At 44.0% G+C, this 22,493-nt stretch overlaps 1 protein-coding gene across 4 annotated transcripts in view; it reads left to right on the top strand.

Moving 5' to 3' along the window:
- The window catches only part of asic1b (acid-sensing (proton-gated) ion channel 1b), a 220,704-nt gene that overhangs the window by 173,819 nt on the left and 24,392 nt on the right, over positions 1-22,493 (top strand). For all 4 annotated transcript variants that reach the window (XM_081384052.1, XM_081384054.1, XM_081384055.1 and 1 more), the window contains exon 3: positions 20,682-20,832. In XM_081384052.1, the coding sequence (XP_081240178.1) occupies positions 20,682-20,832 (151 nt within the window). The remainder of the gene's footprint in view (positions 1-20,681; positions 20,833-22,493) is intronic.

Genomic DNA, 22,493 nt, shown 5'->3' with positions numbered 1-22,493 from the left:
CAGTGAAGAAGGCTTTAGGATGTCCCAGAGTGTCCAGCAAGTACCAGGAACTTCTCCTCCAGAGGAATCAGCTAGGGAATCGTGTCACCACCAGTGCAGAACTGCTCAATATTGGCAGCAGGTGGGTGTGAGAGCATCTGCACACAGCGAGGCAAAGACTTTTGGACAACAACCTGGTGTCAAGAAGGGCAGCAAAGAAGCCACTTCTCACCAATAAAAACATCAAATATTGGCTGAAATTCTGCAGGAAGTACAAGAATTGGACAGCAGAAGACTGGTGCAAAGTTAATGTATCTGATTAGAACATCTGGAAAATCGATTGTCCAGAGAAGAAAAGGTGAACGCTACCATGAGTCCTGTGTCGTGCCAACAGTGAGGCATCCTGAGACTATCAATGGGAGTGTCATATTGACCACAAACCCATCCTTGATAAAATATATTGTGTAATATAATAAATAAAAAGCTATTAAAACATTAGATAACAGAATTTTAGATAAATCAGTGACATTTTGTAGTGATTTGCTAATTTGTCCATAGTCGTGCAATAGGTATTCTGGATGTATAATGGGTGGGGGTGGGGGTGGGGGGTTGGTGGTGTTTTATTTAAAGGGCTATTTAAGTAGTCAACAAAGAAACATAAAGTACCTGACTTAAACCTTTGGGGAAAAAATCTAATTTTGGGGGTTTAAATTGCTGGGGTCAAATTGACCCCAGTGGGTAAAAGATGTCGGTAGATTTGAGGGTAACAGGAGGGTTAAGGTTGAGCCACTGTAGTCACTTGGACTATTTTAAACATTGTATTTTCTAACATTCTGGGCCGGCAAGTTTCAATACCACAGAAGCCTGAAGGAGTGAGACAGCTCTCAGATTTCATCAAAAATATCTTAATTTGTGTTCCGAAGATGAACTAAAGTCTTACGGGGTTGGAACAACATGAGGGTGAGTAATTACTGACAGAATTTTCATTTTTCGGTGAACTAACCCTTTTAAGTACCCTTTTCTATCCCAGTGCAATGTTGTGTAAAGAATACGACTTTCCGGGTCATGCGGTTGCATTTCAGTCGTCATTGAGAGGGTCCTCTTTTGGACCTAGACTACTGAAGCATTTTATACACAATTCAAAGTATTTCTTTTTTATTTCAGGCCAAAGGAGATGTACTATCACCCTTTCTTACAAAATAGCAGTGCATATCCATTTAAGAGGCTTGCATCAACCTTCTAGATTTTTTTTTTTTTTTTCAATCTTCACCAATATGATGAAATATTTTTCCAATCTTTTAACCCATTTCAGCATCTAAAAGAAAACATTGTTCGTTTGCAGCAGCAAACTGTGTGGAGTTTTTCTCCAAAAAAACAAACAACAACACAGGTTCCTTGTATTAAATTGGTCTTTGACGCCAAGCCTGCAGACCAAGTTTTTGCCGAATACTAATTTGCGTCTTCATCTGGGTGTTGATGTAGCTCAGTGTGTGCTTGTCCCTGTGGCGGAGCTGCATCCTCTTTGATGAAGACGCTTGTAAAAAGCATCTGTGACTGTCGAACATGTGGGTGTGCAATGACGAACTGCCACTGGGGTCCCATTCCAACTGCATATGTTTCAGAAAAATGAAAAGAATCATTGCTATTCCTTCTGCCTGAGTGACAGAATTTCTGAATTCCAGAATTCACTGAAAAGTGACACACAAAAAAAAAAAGCTTTTTGAAGATAAAAGCACAATCCTTAATTGTTTATGCATAATTTTCACATTCCTAAATCCAATCTATATAATTATAAACAATATAGTGGTACCTGGATGACATATTTTTGTAGGTCAAACCAAAAGTCAGCATTACCCTTGTTCCCTCAACAAAGGATTTTTCCATTTTCTTTTGGATTATTGCAGAAAATAAGGTATGTGACTAACAAAAGCTTATGATTCTTACATGTTTTTTTTTCATTGTGATAATCTTGACAAATTTGACAAAAACCCATAAAAAAAAACACTGTCTTTCGGGACGATGAAAACCAGAAGTGCTAAAATGCTTGTTTTCGGGTTTTAGCCTCCAAAAATACATCATCCCTGTATCACTCTCTAAATATATTTTGCATAGTTTATTACAATATTTACTAAACTGAATTAAAAATATTTGCTGTGTTTTTTAGGCTGAAACATTTTTTGTCACATCCAGCAAACATCTCCTCACTATCCGCTAGCTGCCTGTCCCCTGAACACACTGTAAAAAAAAGCCCAGGCACCACAAACGGCAACAAAAACAAACTGGCCCAGCCTGGACCACGAAACATAACAAACAGTGTTCCAGCCAATAACCGACAAGAATGATTTGGGGGTGGGGGTTGGGGGGTTAGTGCACGTGCACATGAAGGGGGGTGTGGGGAGTAGAGGAGAGAGAAGCATGAAGAGGGAGGGTCGAGCTAGCCTCCGTTTTGTTTGACAATACTTTGAACATCAACTAGAAGTGAGTGACGTCACCCAACATTGCTTAGAGCACCTTTAACAAATCTTCTTCTCAGTCTCAAGAAATGTAATTTGTGCGTACTTACAGCGTACATCACAATCTGTTCTCTTTCAAAATAACTTGTTAATTGTTTTCGTGAGCCTGAAATTCTCTTTGTCATTAAAAACCTCTTCTTGGCACATATTTAATGTGACTTTGAAATTAAATGTCAAATGTGAATCGTAACACCTCCACTGTAATTTATTTGTGACATTCATAGCTCCTCGCGTATATTTTTTCCCTCAATAAAAGAAAGGACAAACGGAAGAGGACACACAGTGCTTTAATGTCCACAGATCCACCCACCAACATTCACTTCACATAAGACCGAACGCATCCAGGTGTTTACAGGTTTATTTTGGCACAGTGTTCTGGTCAATACTGTCCTCTGTTATGTACACATTTGGACAAGGACCTTTTGTGAGGCATCTCAGAGCCTGCCAGTGAAAAAAAAAAGGGGTTATTGACTTTTAACACATTGTTAAGGTAAGTAGGCCATGACCTGCGGGCCGGGCATTATGCCCACTTTTGCCTGTTCGACTTACAGCCCAAACTTAAGAACAAGCCCACTTACTGTCTAACAGGGATGGAGGGGTGTAATTATTGGTCTGAATGATGCATTGTATAACATTTAGCTAATTAAAAATGAACCATATTTTGATAGTAGAGTGAATGTGCTGATGTTAACGTAAGTATGCTTGTGATAGGTGCTATTTGCGATTATATGCTCCATGAATAGGCTATATTATACAAACTGACACTTCACTGACACACTGAATTCATTTAGAGACAAATCACCTGCTGCCATTTCATGAATGCATGTTTGCTTTCAGAATGACCTAATCTAAGATTATAATTAAAATATATATAATTATATTTCATGCACACAGGTTATTTACAAAAAGCATTATAATTTATCATCAGTATGATGAATGTGCTAAATTTTTATTCAAATGTGGCAATGTTTTTTTTATTTGTCATCTTATGGGTCAAAACAAATCACTCGTGGTTAATTATCATAGAAATACGTCCTTTTTCTTCAAATAAAATGGAAAAAGGGAGAACCACTGCAATAAGAAAGTTCAGTGAAGTAAAAGACAGCAGAGGATGCACGCGCTCACAGAGGAACAGAGCAGAGCGCGCGCGGAAGGGACGAGGCTCGCGCTGTTGCAAAATGAGCGGTACAAATTACTTAGACTGAATTTATGAAAATTGAACTTCTTAAAGTGCAGAACAGATTTACAGTATGACAACCGCAAGAGCACATGATGCGAGGAAAATGTGGCGCCGTATCCTTTTCTGGCAACAGTTGAGACTTTTGTACGGGCTAAATTTCGCTTCACTGAGAGGGAAAATATGGAGAAATAGCATTTTACCGTCCTCATTTTCTACAGCGCTGTATTTCAAGCAGTTCTGATGAATCTGCAGAATCCTTTCCCGAGCGAACCGCCTCAGAAACAGAACCGCGCGATGATTACTCGTTTTGGAGAGCACTGGAACGTTTAACGCGTCGCTTCTGAGGTAAAACTGCGCGTCAAACGTTCTCCAAAATGTGCCAAGGCGACGCCGCACCTAAACAACGCACGGAAGGATTTCTGAAAGAAGCCGGCAAGCTCTTCTTAAAGCACTCGACCTTTCACGGATTAAGACATGTCTTTCTGAGCGGCTCGTACCCGCGCAGAGTCGCGTGGCTGCTGGCGTTTTTGACTGCGTTGGCGCTTCTTCTCACTTGGTCCTCCAACCGGGTCCGATACCTGCTCTCGTCGCCGGTGTACACCAAGGCGCAGATGGTTTACGCTAAACACCTCGTATTTCCCGCCGTGACGATTTGCAACCAGAACATCATACTGCCGCGACGTATGAAAAAACCGGACATATTTAGTGCGGGACGGTGGCTCGGGCTCTTCGGGAAAAATTGGCAGGTGTCCGCAGCGGTTCGAGACGCGTTCGCATCGCACGATGACGGAACTAGTAGTGAGCATCCCTGGTCACCGTTATCTCGCATACTGGACTTCAACCACTTTCTGCCCCCTCCTCGAGACTCTCAGCCCTCCATGAGGCAGTTATTGGACCGTCTGGGGCATCAGCTCGAGGAGATGTTACTTTATTGTCGATTTCAAGGGAAGCTGTGCGGACCGCGCGACTTTAGCACCGTAAGTTTGTTCATTCAACTTTAGGATAAAAACAATGAAAGAATCGTAAATGCTTGCGTTCTGCTAGAGATGTTTTTTCCTTATCTTGCATTTGTTTAATTAAAAGTAAGGATTTGTTCACAATGGCATACTGCCATTTCTCGTAGCCTACTATTTTTGGAGTAGCCTATGCATATTGTATCTTATGTGCACCACGCAAATTTGAGCATTTTTCAACTAATGTAATACAAACTGTGGGAGTTTGTATGCAGCTACTGTGGAATAGCCACTGCCTCTTGACCTTCCATGTCCATTGTAGGCTAACTGATTAAATGCAAGTAATTTCAGCTGTAATTTTAATATCTTTAAAGACTGTATACAGACTTGGAAGATAAACAGCATATTCCTACTGCATATTGCCTACTACTTTAAAAAAAGTAAACGACACACACTCTGGTTCAAAATTATTTGATAACGTTATTTTACAGTGTCCTCGTTACACGTTACATGGAGTTTATATAGTAATTGTTACTATAAATTGTTCATAAGTACATGTAACTAGCCCTAAACTAAACGTAATCTTAATCCTAACCCTATAGTAGGCTACATAGTTAATTGATATTACTCAGTACTTAAATGTCGAATTACATTGTAACAAGAACACCTTAAATTAAAGTGAAACCCTTTATTTTAAGGTGACAGTTACATTGTACTTACTCAAATAAGTACTGAGTAATAATAACTATGTTATGGTTAGAGTTTGGTTTAGGGTTAGTTACTTGTAATTATGTACAATTTACTATTATTTCTCTAAGTACATGTAGCAACATGTAACTGTCTCCTTAAAATAAAGTTTGGTAACACTTTATTTTAAAGTGTCCTTGTTACATATGTTACATGTACTTACCATAGTAATAACAGTAAATTATGCATAATCACATGCAACCAAATCCTAATCCCACAACCCTATAGTAAGTACATGTAGTTGCTTAATATTACTCAGTACTTAAATATATAATTACACTGTAACAATGACACCTTAAAATAAAGTGTAACCTAAACTGTAACCTGCATTTTAAACATCTCCACAATTTGGTCAGCATGCCAGATGTTTCAGACGTTTTTACACAAAATTGAAATTAACTAATTTTTGAGAGATGAATGTCGCTCACTGGATTAAACACACAAAATAAAAAGATCACATGACAATGTTTGAAATATTTTATCATTGCACTCTCTCCTCTCATGCTACTTTTAAAAATAGTAGGCAAATACATTATTTTCTGCACTGTATACAGTTAAACATATGGTATACGTGGCCTCAGTCTTGACCCCATTTATCTAGGTGACTGCTTGGTTTTAAGATCGCTTTATATGCGCAATTATATTTATGTCAGTAAACAAATACAATGCCGCTCTAGTGTCATGTTGAACACATTTAACAATGTGACTCCAGGGATATCATGCTTGATATATTGCATCAGGAGGCCCTCAGCATCCCAAGAGCCTTATCTGCAATCTCCTCGCGTCCAGGTCGCACGTAATTTAGCTAAATGTATTCAGAACGTCGTATTTGCTGTAGAAATTATGATCCGTCATTTTGACGAGGGCAATGCCCTGTGAATATCTTTATTCTTCATTCTGCATAATGATTGCATTGCAAGTACGTGATTATAGAAGAAAAAAATGAGGAGACAGTCAAGGTGTGTATTTGGGATATTATGACTGGATTTATGCGGCTCGTTACTTTTTAACACTTCAATTTTGCATTATTTTTTTAGGGGAAATGCTGGTGTTCAGCATGAATCATTTGCCTGTTAGGCTTGAAGCATTTTGACTTGATTTGTAGTTCAGCATCAATGCAGCTGCTGTGGTAAAAGGCCACTTTCCCTATGGGCTTGTTTCTATTTAGTCAATAATACACACACACACACACACACACACTACTTTAAATGTCTACATGTAGACAAAACTTTTGCTTTGAAATTCCACTTTTCTTTCCCTTGTTCACACATGAGCAGAGTCACTTTGTCTAGTTCAATTGCAGCACCTCTGCATGAGTCAGTCTCAAGGGTCTATACAGATACGCTTTCATTTAAATTGCATCTATCTTGTACTATCAGCACACTGGAGTCTGAGATTGAAGCGCCAGTCGAGCTTGAAGTAAACTGTAATTATCCTAACACAGTTCTCAACCACTCTGCATTTCTTCTCGCTGTAAAGGAAAATGTATTTTCAAACAGAATAGAACAGCGCTCTGTTTTAAGTGCACACTATTGGTAAGAAGGGATTGTAAGTGAGTTTGATGAGTCAGCTGATGTGATGGATTTTAGGTCCTGTTTACACCTGGTATTAAGGATTGTTTTCGTCAATCTGATCACAAGCTAAATACAGGTGTAAACGGGGTCTAAACGCTTTGAGTTTGTTCAATTTCGACCATTTCCAGAGTAATCGAAAACACATTAGACTGGATTGCTTTCGTAGTGTGAACTCTCATGTGGTTGAATGCGTTCAAACAGCCACAAAATACGTCTACTTTCCGCCTACTGACCTAATGTGTGAACATTATGGGAAGCGCACTAGCCAGATAACTTTGTCAGCTGGAGACCCAAGTCTGGTTTAAAGATGAAAAGCGTACCAAGCACAATGTTCTCTCAGCATTCCTGATTTCTAACACACACTCACAGCGTTCGGCTTGTCTTGCGTCTGTCAGAGCAGAAACTAAAGCTGATCCTCTCCGTTTGTTTTTCTGTCGTCACCTTTCACATCCATATGTAAATTGAATGAGCTTGTTTCATCCATAAGATCGAAAGATCTGAAAAAGTCCATACATTTACCCGTCCATAGACCCTCTCCTCGAAGAAATCAGGACTGAAGTGGTTGAAAGTGGACAAAAGAGACGGATTAAAACACCATGTCTCCTTCGTGATTTAATCGACCAAAACACATCTTAATACTAGGTGTAAACAGGGCCTTAGGTTTGTTCCATTCATATGTTTCCTTACCGGTGAGAGGTTTGGGTAGTGCCATTTTGATTTTTACTCAACCAAAAGAACTGGCAAAGTTATGACAATTCATTGGTTAAAGGGGGTTAAGAATTAACATTGTGTAATGTTGTATATTGTGTTATGTAATATTAATAGTTGTTTATTATTGATGTATATACCTTAAGATGAACAGTGGTGTGAAAAACTTTACTCAAAGTGTCTAAAAATTATTACATACTTTTAATTAATCATTCACACTGTTCTCTCACCCTCATGTTTTCTGACGTATCTCTAGTTGTATTTTTAATATGAAAACATTTTGCTGTGCATTCCTCAGTTTTTCAAATGAGAGATGATTTAAATGAGGATGGACATCTCAAGGGAAAAGCCGCTACTGTGCTGCAGGTGGATTGAATCATATTGAGAATCAATGAGCCTTTGGCTCTAAAGGTTGCAGTCCAGTGTGGAGACCTATCTGAGAGATTGACCTGAGATGACATTGAGAGATTGGAGCCTGTGTTTCTGTCCACAGGCAGTCCTCTAACAGATAAATCGTAACCCCTTTAGCAGGCCTGGTGGTCCTAAATTGGCCATATTACCTCTCTATTACATCACTGAGTCTGCTGTCGATGTGTGCGACAGCCGTCAATAGAGGAGCCGGTATTGATTTTTGTGGCCAACTTTAGTTGAGGCACACCCTGTGGCCATCTTTGTGCCAGTATTGATTGCTGTCAGACCAGGAACACTAACCTCTCAAACATAACAAACACTTAAGCTTTTAAGATCAAACCCTCACACAGCTACCTGGAGACCAAGGGCTCTTCAGTTTGAAGCTTTACCTTTAGTCTGAATACTTTAAAATAATTCTGTCTCATCCTCATGTGGTTCCAAAACCCCAAAATGCACCATGAAAGTAGTCCATGTGGCTTTTACACTATATTCAAAATCTTTTAAAGCCATAAGATGGATTTGTTTGCATTACGACAGCCATAGATGGTTATTTAATCATTTTCATTAATTAAGGGCTTAAAATTGGGTCTTTTCTTGAGGCAAAACTATATTTCATGCAATGTGAGCAGAACAGATTTGTGTAATTTGTTCATAAAACCATACTAAGTTAAACTGTCATGTTCAATAGAGTGGTTTGCATATTCTGCCCACATTTTATGACTGAAGATTGTCTGATTTGGAAAGCATGTGCCACGTTCAACAGCTTGACTTTGGCATCAATGTAACTGTATAATTGAGTCGTTTTCTGATTCAGCAGCCTTGATCTGATCCGTTGTGAAAGCGCAGAGCCATCGCACTTCTGAAGCCACCATCTGCGGCAAAACGGACAGTGAGTTGTGCAGCTTATTAGACACGCAAGCTTTGCAATCAAAGTCTTTTGACAACTCTGACAAACAGCTTTAGCTTGCTAGAAGCTCGCCATGGTGCGCGGGCAGCCCTCGAGCGGGCGGCACAGTGCCATTTGGGTCTCAGTGAATTATTCATTTCAGAAGGCGCAACTGTCATTGCGCTGATCTTGATCAGTACTGATGGGTATATCAGTCACACTCGCGAGACACCGGAGCCGCGTCTTCTTCAGCGGTCTCACTTCTATCACGGTGAAGTGGAAGCTAATAGTGACGTATCGTCTTCTATTTCTGGCCCTGCTGCGTAAGGTGGATTCTGAAATTGCTTTGTGGAGTTGCAGGCATGTGGAAGAAACATTAAATAAATAACTAATAGTTTTGAGTTTTTTGTGTCTCGGGGTGCAATAAAAAAACAATGTGCAATTTCAAAATCACTCTTTCACAATTCATATTTCATGATAGACTTTTTTATAGTTTCTGCCTCCTTTTGTGTTGATAAATGTGTTGGGTTTTTAGAGTGGTTCTTAAAATACTGCCACCTAAAATGGAACAGATTATGTTTCACCTTGTGCAATATTTCCTTTTACATGCATTTTGTTATATGTATAAGTTCTCTCTCTCTCTCTCTCTCTCTCTCTCTCTCTCTCTCTCTCTCTCTCTCTCTCTCTCTCACACACACACACACACACACACACACACACACACACACACACACACACACACGTACATGTGTAAAGTAAGTATATTTACTTATAAGCATATAACTATATATAAAATTAGTAATATTTTACAATATGTTTGTTAAAACAATAGTTGACTAACAAGAAAACGTCTCGGTTACGTATGTAACCCTCGTTCCCTGAGTAGGGAACGGAGACGTTACGTCGGATGACGACGAATGGGGTTTCGCTTAGAAATCCTATCATCTTCGAGTATTAAAACACGAGCCAATGGCAATGAAATGCCATGGGTCTGCGGAATTTGCATAGCGTAACTCCGCCCCATGCAGGGGGTATATAAGGAAGTGCGCGAGCAACATGCAGACTATGTCTTCGCTGAGGAGCCGAGACTGAACTCAGGCGTTCCAGCGGTACAGCGGAAGTGGCAGGGAGACGTAACGTCTCCGTTCCCTACTCAGGGAACGAGGGTTACATACGTAACCGAGACGTTCCCTTTCGTTGTCACTCCGAGTTACGTCGGATGACGACGAATGGGGTTCCCGTATAATCACGCCACCTCTCGACTGTCTACCAGTGCCCTGCGTAAGTCTGAGCTCCCTGTCGTGAAACTAGCACGGACGAAGGAGTCCTACTTAACACAGGAATACCAAGGTACACTGGGAAGCATATCCGGTGGAAATATGCAATCATGCCCAACCCGAAGGGGGGGACTTGGAATACACATATGTCCCCGAAGGGCTGCATACGGAGTAACACTGGGGTGTCCAGCCGCAGGTGGAATATTTCAACCCCAGGGGTGGCAAGGTGGCTTGCCAAGGGAAAGACACATGCTCAAGGAGGCTTACAGTGGAAATACACATGTGGGGGTCACCGAAGGGAACCATGCACATGGAGGCACCTAGCCAAGCGCGAAAGCTGCCCGTGGCATAACTCTGGCGCTGACGTCGTCAGTGCTGGAGGAGACTCAGGGCTTATGAAGCTCACCTGAGGAGAATATCGCACGTATCCCGTCCGTGGAGAGGAATGGCGAGCAAGCGAAGACACCTGAGCAGAATCTAGTACCGGCTAGTTGAAGCGAGTACATGAGAAGAAACTGGCTCTACTCGGAGATTGTAAAATCTCGCAAACGTGTTAGGTGTCGCCCAGCCTGCAGCTCTGCAGATGTCTGTTAGCGAGGCGCCATGCGCTAGAGCCCAAGAGGAGGCCACACTCCGAGTGGAGTGGGCCGTCACACCAAGGGGGCACGGTCGACCTTGCTGCTGGTATGCCAAAGCAATGGCGTCCACTATCCAGTGAGACAACCTTTGTTTGGAGAGAGCCTTTCCCTTCAGCTTCCCACCATAACAGACAAAGAGCTGGTCTGAGGTCCTGAAACACTGCGTTCTGTCTACGTAAGCACGAAGGGCGCGTACTGGACAGAGCAGTGCCAAGGCTGGGTCTGCCTCCTCCAAGGGCAGCGCTTGCAGGTTCACTACCTGATCTCGAAAGGGTGTGGTAGGAACCTTGGGCACATATCCAAGCCGGGGTCTCAGGATCACGTGAGAGTTAGCCGGCCCGAATTCCAGGCACGCTTCGTCAACCGAAAATGCCTGCAGGTCCCCTACCCTCTTGATGGAGGCCAATGCAACCAGGAGCGCTGTCTTCATTGACAGGAACTTAAGCTCCACCGATTGCAAAGGCTCAAATGGAGCACTCTGCAGGGCAGTCAGAACCACTGAGAGGTCCCAAGAGGGTACGAGGGGAGGGCGAGGAGGATTTAGTCTCCTCGCTCCCCTCAGGAACCTGATGATCAGGTCATGCTTCCCCAGAGACTTACCTTCAACTGCATCGTGATGTGCGGCAATGGCGGCAACATACACTTTCAGGGTGGAGGGAGACAGCCTTCGCTCCAACCCTTCTTGCAGGAAGGAAAGCACGACACTGATCGGGCATTTCGTGGAAGAACACCAGTTGACGAAGAGGTTCCACTTCAACGCATAGGCATGTCTCGTGGACGATGCTCTAGCGGAAGTGATGGTAGCCACCACCGCTGGTGGTAGGGTACTCAAACCTACCTCGTCCCGTCCAGAAGCCACACATGGAGGTTCCAAAGACCGGGACGAGGGTGCCAAAGGGTGCCCCGTCCCTGAGAAAGGAGGTCCTTCCTCAGAGGAATTGGCCAGGGAGGTGCTGTCGCAAAGAGTATGAGTTCTGAGAACCAGGTGTGGCTGGGCCAGTATGGGGCAACCAATATAACCTGCTCCTTGTCCTCCCTGATCTTGCGCAGGGTCCGCGCAAGAAGGCTCACTGGGGGAAACGCATACTTGCGTAGGCCCCTCGGCCAGCTGTGCGCCAGTGCATCCGTGCCGAGCGTGCCCTCGGTCAGGGAATAAAACAGGTCGCAATGGGACGAGTCGTGGGAGGCAAACAGGTCTACCTGTGCGTCGGCGAACTGATCCCAAATCAGCTGAACCGTCCGGGGATGGAGTCGCCATTCTCCAGCGAGAGGCTGAACTCGAGACAGCTCGTCGGCCGCCTGGTTCAGGTGTCCCGGGATATAAATGGCTCGAAGCGACCTCAGATGCTTCTGACTCCATATAAGGAGGTGGCGGGCGAGTTGCGACATACGGCGGGAGCGTAGACCACCTTGATGGTTGATGTACGCTACTGTTGCGGTATTGTCTGATCGGACTAGTACGTGCTGACCCCTGAGCAACGCATGGAAACGGTGCAGGGCGAGACGTACAGCCAGCAACTCGAGGCAATTGACATGCCAAAGGCGCTGGGGTCCTGTCCAGGAGCCCGCGGCAGCATGACCATTGCACATGGCGCCCCAGCCCGTGGTGGAGGCATCTGTTGTGACAACAACATGCCGGGAAACTCGTTCTAAGGGCACTCCGGCCCGTAGAAAGCTGAGGTTCGACCACGGGGTGAAGGTCTGACGGCAGGCCGGAGTCACTGGGACCCGGAGCTTGCCGTGTTGCCATGCCCACCTCGGGACTCGATCGCGAAGCCACAGCTGAAGCGGTCTCATATGAAGCAATCCGAGCGGCGTTACTGCGGCTGCGGATGCCATATGCCCCAGGAGCCTCTGAAAAAGTTTCAGTGGGACCGCACTCTTGCCCTCGAACTGGCGAAGACAAGTCAGCAGTGACTGCGCGCGCTCGCTCGTAAGCTGCGCGCACATGGCGACCGAGTCGATTTCCATACCGAGAAAAGAGATCCTCTGCACTGGGCAGAGTTTGCTCTTCTCCCAGTTGACCCGAAGGCCCAGACGAGCTAGGTGCCGGAGCACAAGATCCCTGTGTTCGCAAACCTGGTCTCGAAAGTGAGCTAGGATCAGCCAGTCGTCGAGATAGTTCAGGATGCGAACCCCGTGTTCCCGGAGGGGAACAAGGGCTGCCTCGACGACCTTCGTGAAGACGCGAGGAGACAGGGCTAGCCCGAAAGGGAGAACCGCGTACTGTATGCCTGTCCCTCGAAAGCAAACCGTAGAAACGGTCTGTGTCGAGGAAAAATGGAGACATGGGAGTAGGCGTCCTTCAGGTCGATCGCTGCAAACCAATCCTGCGGCCGCACGCATTCGAAAATGCGTTTGGCCGTGAGCAACTTGAACGGCGTCCTCTTTTTTGAAGGGAGCGGTTCAAGACGCGCAGGTCCAGGATTGGTCGTAACCCACCGGATTCTTCGGTACAATAAAGTAGGGGCTGTAAAACCCAGACTTCATTTCGGCTGGAGGGACAGTCTCGATCGCACCCTTCGCCAGTAGGGTAGCGACCTCCGCTCTCATGACAGGGGCATAGCCACCGGCCATAGTGAGTGGATTCCCCTGAGGTGGGGAGGAGACCACGCGAACTGAATCACGTAGCCGAGCCTGATGGTTCTCCGACCCGGCGGGACAGTCCGGAAAGCTCTAGCCAGGCCTCCAGAAACTGCGCCAGCGGGGTTATTCGAACCACAGACGTACCGTCGGGGGTGCAGCGAGGCGGAATGACCGGCCCAGGCGTGGGTGGCATAGCGGCCCGGTGCGGGGACACGGCCATAAACCGCGTCCTGCCAGAGGAGGCCAGGGGAGGACCAGCGTCCCACGGGGGCGTGCTCTGGCAGGGGTCTGGCGACAGAGGGGGATGAGAGGAGCGTGGCCCGTGGGTGGCGCGTGCTGTCATCCACAGCCTCTTGGGGCTCAGAGAAAGAGCATTAGTTCTTTTGTAGAGATCTTCACCCAGCCCTCAAGTGGGGGAAGGAGTGGTCCTGCTACCAGCTCCTGAAGAACTGAGCCCTAACTCCAAGCTGCCTGTCTCAGGTTTTGTGCTGCTCAGCCAGGTGTTAGCCGGCTAAGGGGCAGAGACAGGCGGTGCCAGCCTCCAGCGACCCCCTTGTGCTCAGGCCAGTGAAGGCTCGAGGGGAGGAGCCGCAAGGAGGCGGCGTCGGCGGGAAGCAGACTAAGCAGACCACACCGACAGATGACCGTCAGTGCAGAAGCCTCAGTCTGCTTGTGGATTGATCGAAGACTGTTGGGCGCAGTCCTCAACCACCCCGCCGACCAGGCAGCCCGCCTCAAGGTGCTGCTTAGGCTGGCGTGGCAGTCTAAGGGGCGGAGACGGGCAGCGCCGCCCTCCTGCGGCTTCCTCCTGCTCAGGTCCGTTTGCAGGCCAGAGGGGAGCAGCCGCATGGATGGGGGCTTGGCGGGAAGCAGACTGAGGAGGCCGCACGGATGGATGACCATCGGTGCCGGACCCGAGTCTGCTTCAGGTGGTCGAAGCCACACCGCCAAAGAGCTCAGCCTGGGACATGGGGGAGCTGAGAAAATGAATTCTCAGACCCTGCCACATCAACCTGGCTAAGCCCATGTCTGGACCACATAGTGGACATCACCTGACCCAGGATCACGCAGGTACCGATGTCGCCCGAGAGCGAGGTCAGTAGTGTGCGTGGCGGAACAACCAGGCCGGGCATGGGAGGCATAGCGTCCCAGCATAGGGGCGTGGTTAGAATTTCCGCGTTCTGCCAGGGTTGGCCAGGGAAGGACTAGCGTTCCACTGCGGCCGGTTCGACAGAACTCCCGGGACAGCACTGCATCGAAGGCGCAGGCGACACACAGCACTGCATGACCGTGCCACTATAGTGACAGGGAACATACAGACCATGATCGCCGTGCGATCGAAAGCAGCGAAGGCGGAGGACACCCGCGGGCCGCGAAAGTCACGTGGAGTTTCGCGCAGCGCAGGTGTCCTGATGCACGTCCGGGAGAAGCTTACAGCGCTCGGGGGGAGGGCGGGGCCACTCCAGCCGATGCTTTCAGCTGCCCGGGAAAGCATGGCTGACAGCTCTGGATCGGTCCCGGCAACGATGGCACTCCCGTGGGAGGCAACGCAGTCGAAACTTCATTTCCAGAGGAATCAAGCCCGCCTTGTGATGCTGTGAGTGCATGGTCTGCGATGTGGAGGGGGGTGTGGCCCGAGGAATTGACTCGTCAGTTGTTGTGCCACACCAAACCCTCAGATCACCCTGGCCACCAGCCAAAGTATCCCTTCTCGAGGAAGAGATAAATTGGGGTGTGGCAGAGGGGACTCTACTCACATGGAGATCATTGAGTCTTGATCTATAAACATCGCGATGGTCATGTTCCCGCAATGAAAACATGACTCATCAACGAGCGCTGCCAAGCGTGATTAAGCCCAACACGCAAAACAGCGCTCGCGACCGTTAGGCAGATGACCGCACAGTGCGCACACACATCCAGAAAATACACGGGCGAACCGTCTTGAAAAAGACGTGCCGCGTGCAGCTCTTTTAGAGAGTGGAAAAGCTCAGCAGAGTGCTGAAGCACCCAGGGAGAAACACACTCACTGTCGGCAGATTACTGCACAAATCAGCAGCAGGAAATGCGATCTCGCTGGAAGCGCCGTCACACCAACACACTGAAGAGCCGCTCGTCTCGAAGAGATTTGAGATGACACTCAAAAGGCTTGTGGAGTGAAGTACTGAACTTGGCTCCGAAGCGAAAACATAGTCTGCATGTTGCTCGCGCACTTCCTTATATACCCCCTGCATGGGGCGGAGTTACGCTATGCAAATTCCGCAGACCCATGGCATTTCATTGCCATTGGCTCGTGTTTTAATACTCGAAGATGATAGGATTTCTAAGCGAAACCCCATTCGTCGTCATCCGACGTAACTCGGAGTGACAACGAAAGGGAACTAAGAATTTGTTAATCTTGATTAATTCATACAAATACTATTATTTATTAATATTAAAAGTTGTACAGTAGTGACTAATACCTAATACCGTGACTAATACCGTCCTTCGGATTAGACGTTAAACTGAGGTCCTGACTCTGTGGTCATTAAAAATCCCAGGATGTCCTTTAAAAAAGAATAGGGGTGTAACCCCGGCATCCTGGCCAAATTTGCCCCTTGGCCACTGTCTATCATGGCCTCCTAATCATCCCCATATACTGATTGGCTTCATCACTGTCTCCTCTCCACCAGTAAGCTGGTGTGTGGTGGGCGTTCTGGCGCAATATGGCTGCCGTCGCATCATCCAGGTGGATGCTGCACATTGGTGGTGGTTGAGGAGATTCCCCCCTTCCATGTAAAGCTCTTTGAGTACCTAGAAAAGCGCTATATAAATGTAACAAATTAATTAATAATAATGAATAAATGCTGTAAAAATGCTGTATCATTTGTTGTTAGTTTATGATACCTAATACAGTTTTACATAGTACAAAATACAGTTTTAATTTATTAATACAGTTTCATTGCAGACAAATCAAGCGTAGGTCACATCAGTCAAGCTCTCAGCTGATCCACGTCTACCTATAGGAATACAACACCTATCACAACATCCCTATAAGGTCCATTCAGTATCATTCATCTGCTCAGGAGCGAAGTACCCTCCTTCATCCCCACCTCCCCCTTTCAACCACAGTCATTTTTGTTGGTTCTGTTTTGTTCACCCTAAGGGGCTTATCGCTGCGCTCCCTGCTCTTATACATGCTTTCTTAACCAGAACAGAACCGTGCCGCCAATCAGTACTGAATGCTAATTGTCAATCATCTTTGACGATAGTGGTCCTGACGGAAAAATATTTATGGTAAATCTTCTCAATTGACCCAACATTGGCACTTATGGAAAGAAGTTAATTCTTTTGAATTAGCTTGCATAACATTTATTCACTTCTTAAATCTTTCCCCGCCATTGACGGACATTTCCGGCTTTCCGTGTTTTCACTGTTATATGGTAGGGGGTGCTATGACACATATTCTGAAAGATTACTGAATCTCCTGATCAAAACACAGGCGAAGAAGCAGAAACAAGCGTTATCATATGTAATCATATGCACAAAATAACGTGATCATCAACATTAAACAGCATATAAATCCAAACGGTCTTAATGTTACTGAATAAAATGTCGACTCAGGAAGAGCGATAGTCTGTGAAGCTCTGGGGGTGTTGATGAACTTGATCTACTCCATCTGTGTTTTGATCATCATTCTGAATCCGATCTGGATGTAGTCTTTGTCAAAAAAAAAAAAGTTTTTCTCAAAATGTTGCTTTGAACTAACCCACTTAGTTGATAGAAATAAGAATGCATGAAGCTACAATAAAATGTTTTGTGTGTGTGTGTGTGTGTGTGTGTGTGTTGAGTTGAAAAGCAGAGGGTCTGTTCTTTCTTTTGGTGTTTCGCATATTCAGCTATTCATACAACATTTTGGGGGCCCTGACATTTTTGTGAAAATGATTTCAAAAAATGCTGGCAGTGAAAGAGTTAAGGACAGGGTTCCCAAGGGTCCTTGAAATCCTTGAAAGTTTGTGAATCTGAAAAAAAAAATATTCAAGGCCCTGGAAAGTTTTTGAAAATAAACATGCATAGATAAAGGTCCTTGAAAGTGATTGAATTTATTTTGTGCAAGACGTTTTCTGGAAAAAAAAATCATATTATTCCCTCCAGTCCACTAATGTGTGATTTCGCCAAAACTTTGTGGCCTATGCATACTAGCTTGCTTGATTTACGTTAGTTAGGCGCACTTAAGCGTCACGTTAAGTGTTTCCCGCGTGAGGTACTTTGTGTTGTACGTTGACATGACGTTCACGCTTGGATGAAAGTACTACGATGGTACCTCAACATTTGTTGTTGGACACAACTAATGTGTCCCCACATTAAGTCCTTGAATTTGAGGGTATTGGACCTGGAAAGACCTTGCAAGGTCATTGAATTTGAAGTTAACTAAGGTATGGGAATCCTGTAAGAAGATGTGACCATCTTCATTGCATTTTAAAGTACTCATGGCTTTTTACGCAGACTAGATTTAATTTTCAAAGAAACCGCTGATTAAGGCTGTGAGTTCTCCGCGCCTCCCCTGTGATTCACTTCCAGTCAACTGAGTCTTTGAACAGCGTGTGCCAACTGACAGCGTCCTACTGGGAGATCAGAGCGTTTCGCTCCCTCAACCTCCCCTCAGCGTCCAGAAAGTTTTAAAGCCGTTTCATTTTTCATAAAGTCCCGTTACAAAGGGCAGAAATGATAATGTATTATTGATGTCTTCATCCCCAGTGGAGGCTGTTCTCTTGTATTAAAGCAACAGAGACACACAAGATGCTTTCACACTAAAAATTTAACGCACCTTAGAGCTCCGTTTGAGTTCATTACTTATTTGGTAGTGTTGTTTTGGTGAAGCATCACCAGTACTGTTGCTCTTATTTAGGGTTTAGTGATGTGTTCAAACCCTTAACATAAAGTAATTTAAGTTCGCCTTTTATGAATGCTGACAAATAAACTAGTGAATTTCTATCCTCAAAATAACTCAAAAATACTCCAGTCTGGCACATACAGTGTGTTCCTGACTCATTTTCCTTGTAGAGCGGCTTGTGAAGCCTTTTGGCTATTGTGAACATTTTCAAAGCACATTCTTTTGAAATACCGAGCAGGCATCCTCACTCAATGGACCGACGGCCTTGTTGAGGAAACTTCATTGTGAAGTTTCTCAGAAAAACTCCACAACACTTCCACTAGCATCGACTCTCCTGGGTCCCAAGGTCAACGCTGCCGTAACCAACTACTCGTGTTGCCACTGTTACCACAGCAACTTGTCTTGGCAACAGCCTTGCTTATGTTTGCTAAATGCTTCATAGGCTGTTATCTCATCAGGAGTAGTTTAGATGTTGAAGAAGCTCTGGAGCACTTATTATCGGTAATGGCAAAAGAGAACAATTGCTCTGATGCATTTAAACATGTTTGTTTGGAAGAGGCAAGAGCTTTTAAAAGCATTTTTGTGGATGTTCTTTTTGGGCATCATATGTGCTTTTTGAACGTTCAAATCAATTCTTTTACTTCGTTTGTTGCCCAAAATGCTGTCTAGGTAAGCAGCACACACGTTTTTGAGATATGGCCTATAATCATCCAAAAATTAAAATTCTGTCATCATTTACTCATCCTCAAGTTGTTCCAAACCTTGTATGAGTTTCTTTCGTCTGCTAAACACAAAAGAAGATATTTTGAAGAATATAGGTAAACAAACAGTTGAATGGACCCCATTGACTTCCATAGTATGGAAAAATATATATTATGGAAGTCAATGGGGTCCATCAGCTATTTGGTTACCTATATTCTACAAAATATATTATTTTGTGCTCAGCAGACAGAAGAAATTCATACGGGTTTCAAACAACTTGAGGATGAGTAAATGTTGACCGAATTTTCAGTTTTAGGTGAACTATCCCTTTAACTGAACTATCACTTGCCCAACTGGGACAGTGCTAGAGTTTTTGATCATGAATAAGTATTTATTTTATGCATTGCAAACTTAAATATTTGGTTTTCTTTTGCTTGTCAAATTTTCATTTGGGTAAAATGATCTAGCGTTGGTTTTGTTGAATGACTGTTGTAAATGACCATAATTTTACAACAGATGTGTTTATGAATATATTTCTGTCTTAATTATAATTCTGACACTATAAAATATGATTTGTACGTGTGTACAGTGTTATAGAATTAACACAAATAAATACATTTACTATTTATTTAATTTAAAAAAAAGAAAAGTGTTGTGGGTTTGTTTGTTAATGGGCCTTGTGCCGCTAATTCTGAACATGACTCTTTTACTGTATGATTCATTGCAATGCGTCAGTTTTGGCATTTTTTTAAAGCATGTTTGAAGAATGTCAGTCATTGACCCAAAGATGTCTAGAATCTCATAGAAACTCAGAAGAGAATCTGTATCTCTTTTCTTTTTTTTCTTTTTTTCTTTTTTGTCCTCGCCAGGGTGTGTAAAATGCTCCATCTGTGCATTAGCTGAATCAACCATTCATCTGTCTGTCTGCAGCATTTCATCACACACAAACTGATATCTGACACATCTTTCAATGTCTTTGAGAGGTTTCCATCTCAAAGAGAAAGCTGTCTGTAACACGTTGCATTTCTTTCACATTGATTTCATTCCCTGGAGAGCTGCTGCCATTTTCTTTTGTTACTATGTTTTCTAAAGATGTGGCCGTTTCATTTTCTCCTAACTAAAATTTCTCGTATTTGTCCACGATGGTAATCAGGTGGTCCCTCAGGGAGGTTGTGTTTCTGAGACGCCCCACACTCCATATCCTGCTCTCTGTGATCTGATTAGATGTCCATTAGTTCAGTTTCAATTAAGACTGGCAGCATGAGCACCTCTGCCCGAAAGTAGACTACGTCTTCAGTTAGAGATGCTCTATAATTAATCAAACCATTTCCTGAAACCTGACTTAAAAGCGGGAAGTGCAACTGAGTCATTCCTGTTGTGAAGTACCTTTGAACTTTAATGAATACTTCAGTTGGCAATTAAGATGAATAAAAGGCTTTTATAAGTTGAACACCTCAACTGTATTACTTATAACTAGACTTTTTATTTATAATAATTCCACATTTATTGACAAGCATGTGATGAATTTATGTGGCTGTGATCACTAGACAATCTTTAAACACAATTCTGTCTATTGCTTGCTTTTGACGAGTGAGAAAAGTGTAACAGACAACAAATGTATCCATCATTGCTAAACAATTGTCTCTGTTTATTTCAGATCTTCACACGATATGGAAAATGCTACACCTTCAACTCGGGACAGGACGGACGGCCACTGCTGGTCACTATGAAGGGAGGGATGGGTAATGGCCTGGAGCTGATGCTGGACATCCAGCAGGACGAGTACCTGCCCGTGTGGGGAGAAACCGGTACGACTCACTAACCCCAGTAAACTCATGTGTCTTCTCTGTTTTAGATGAGATCCCATCATACTGACCAGCACAAATGTAAACAGTTGCCTCATTTGTGTCTGTTTTTACATCTCCTAAAGAACTGTAGAAGAGATGAAGTTACTACTTACATTGCATCTAGGTGGAACCATTATTTCCCCTGAAGAATGAAAGACCTTTCTTTAGGGCTGTCATGATTCCTTGATTAAATTTGAGCACTCTATTTTTTTTTTAAATACCTTGATTGCAATTTACCCGTGTCGAGTAACCGGCAAAATACCAGAAGTAGCACATTCCACAGACAAGAATCCATGAACCGCATTATTAGACTGTTTTGTAAGGCTGCATGATGTATTAAAAACATTTCAAAACCATACTATAACATAGTGCCATTGTGAATTCACAAAGGTTGTGATTCAATTAAATAAATATATGCACTGCAGGTTTAAAATTAAATTATTTGCATGCGTGTAGGTTAAGTGTGTCTCAGAGCAGCTCCGTTCACTGTAATTGCTGCTTATCATTTACATGCGTGGAGCGTCTCAAACTCCATCTCTACTTATGCTGTGAGTTAAGTTGGCTTATAAGCCAAAATAATGTTTTTCTGGGAACACAATATGCACCATTTCATCAAATTTGTAACATAAATAATTTATAAACCTACAGTATGCCAACACAGGAGAATATATCAGTGTATTAAAGATGCTGTAGTGGCTGTAGTATTACTTGTGTAAAAATTTGGCCAAAATTTGAAGGATTTGATTGCTGTAAAGTGTAACAACAACAGACTCCCTCTACAGGCACATTTGTTATAATACATAATGTACATAAGATGATTGTTCAGATTATGTATATTGTGTATTTTAACAGTGTTGCTCTATAAAACCATACGATTACTTGCTTTTGATACGTTATTTGAACCAAATATTATTGCCTCATTTTTATTATGTTTATTTTATGTCATTTTAAAGGCTTAGCTCTTTGCTTAGGTCAATTTTATTACCACAAATAATACCTGATTAATCGCCAAAATAATCGACCGATTACTCTTAGTAAAATAACAGTTAGTGTCAGCCCTAATCTTTTTCAGATCAGATCAACAGTTCTCTAGTTTTACTGTGCGTTCACACCGGACGTGAATAGCGCATCAAATTCACGCCTGCCGCATCTAGTTATACTCTTGACCACTTTGTGTGCATTCGTGCGTCAAGAGCGAAATTGACGCACGTAAAATCAAAAGTTTGAAGCGAAATTTACACGCGTCAGAGGCGAAAGTTTCTAAACCTGTTGGCGGCCAGCTTTTTTAGATGTTTATTGAGCATTAGCATTAGCATTAATCGAGAGAGTCACCGCTCGTATATGCTCTGGAGAGCAGAAACAGCTGCTTAGGGGACATCGTCGCTGTACTCGGGTCCACCAGACCCTCCGGATGGTTTCAGGAGTTTCACAATTTGCTCCAGGAGGTAGGTTTGGTGGACCTAACGGTGAGGACGCTGACGAGGACAGCGTAGGCCGTATAAGCCTCAGCCTCGAGTGGTGGTCGCTGCCTGACGAGCCCGCGCTGTACAGCCCGGCGCGAGGTTCACCCTCGCCGCACCCACCTAAATGATGTTTTATTAACAAAGTTCGGGAGGAGCAGG

Source organism: Scardinius erythrophthalmus (assembly GCF_964197995.2).
Source record: "Scardinius erythrophthalmus genome assembly, chromosome: 14".
In the NCBI taxonomy this organism is placed as follows: domain Eukaryota; kingdom Metazoa; phylum Chordata; class Actinopteri; order Cypriniformes; family Leuciscidae; genus Scardinius; species Scardinius erythrophthalmus.
Note: the sequence above shows the minus strand (reverse complement) of the source record. Positions and strands in the feature narration are given on the sequence as shown.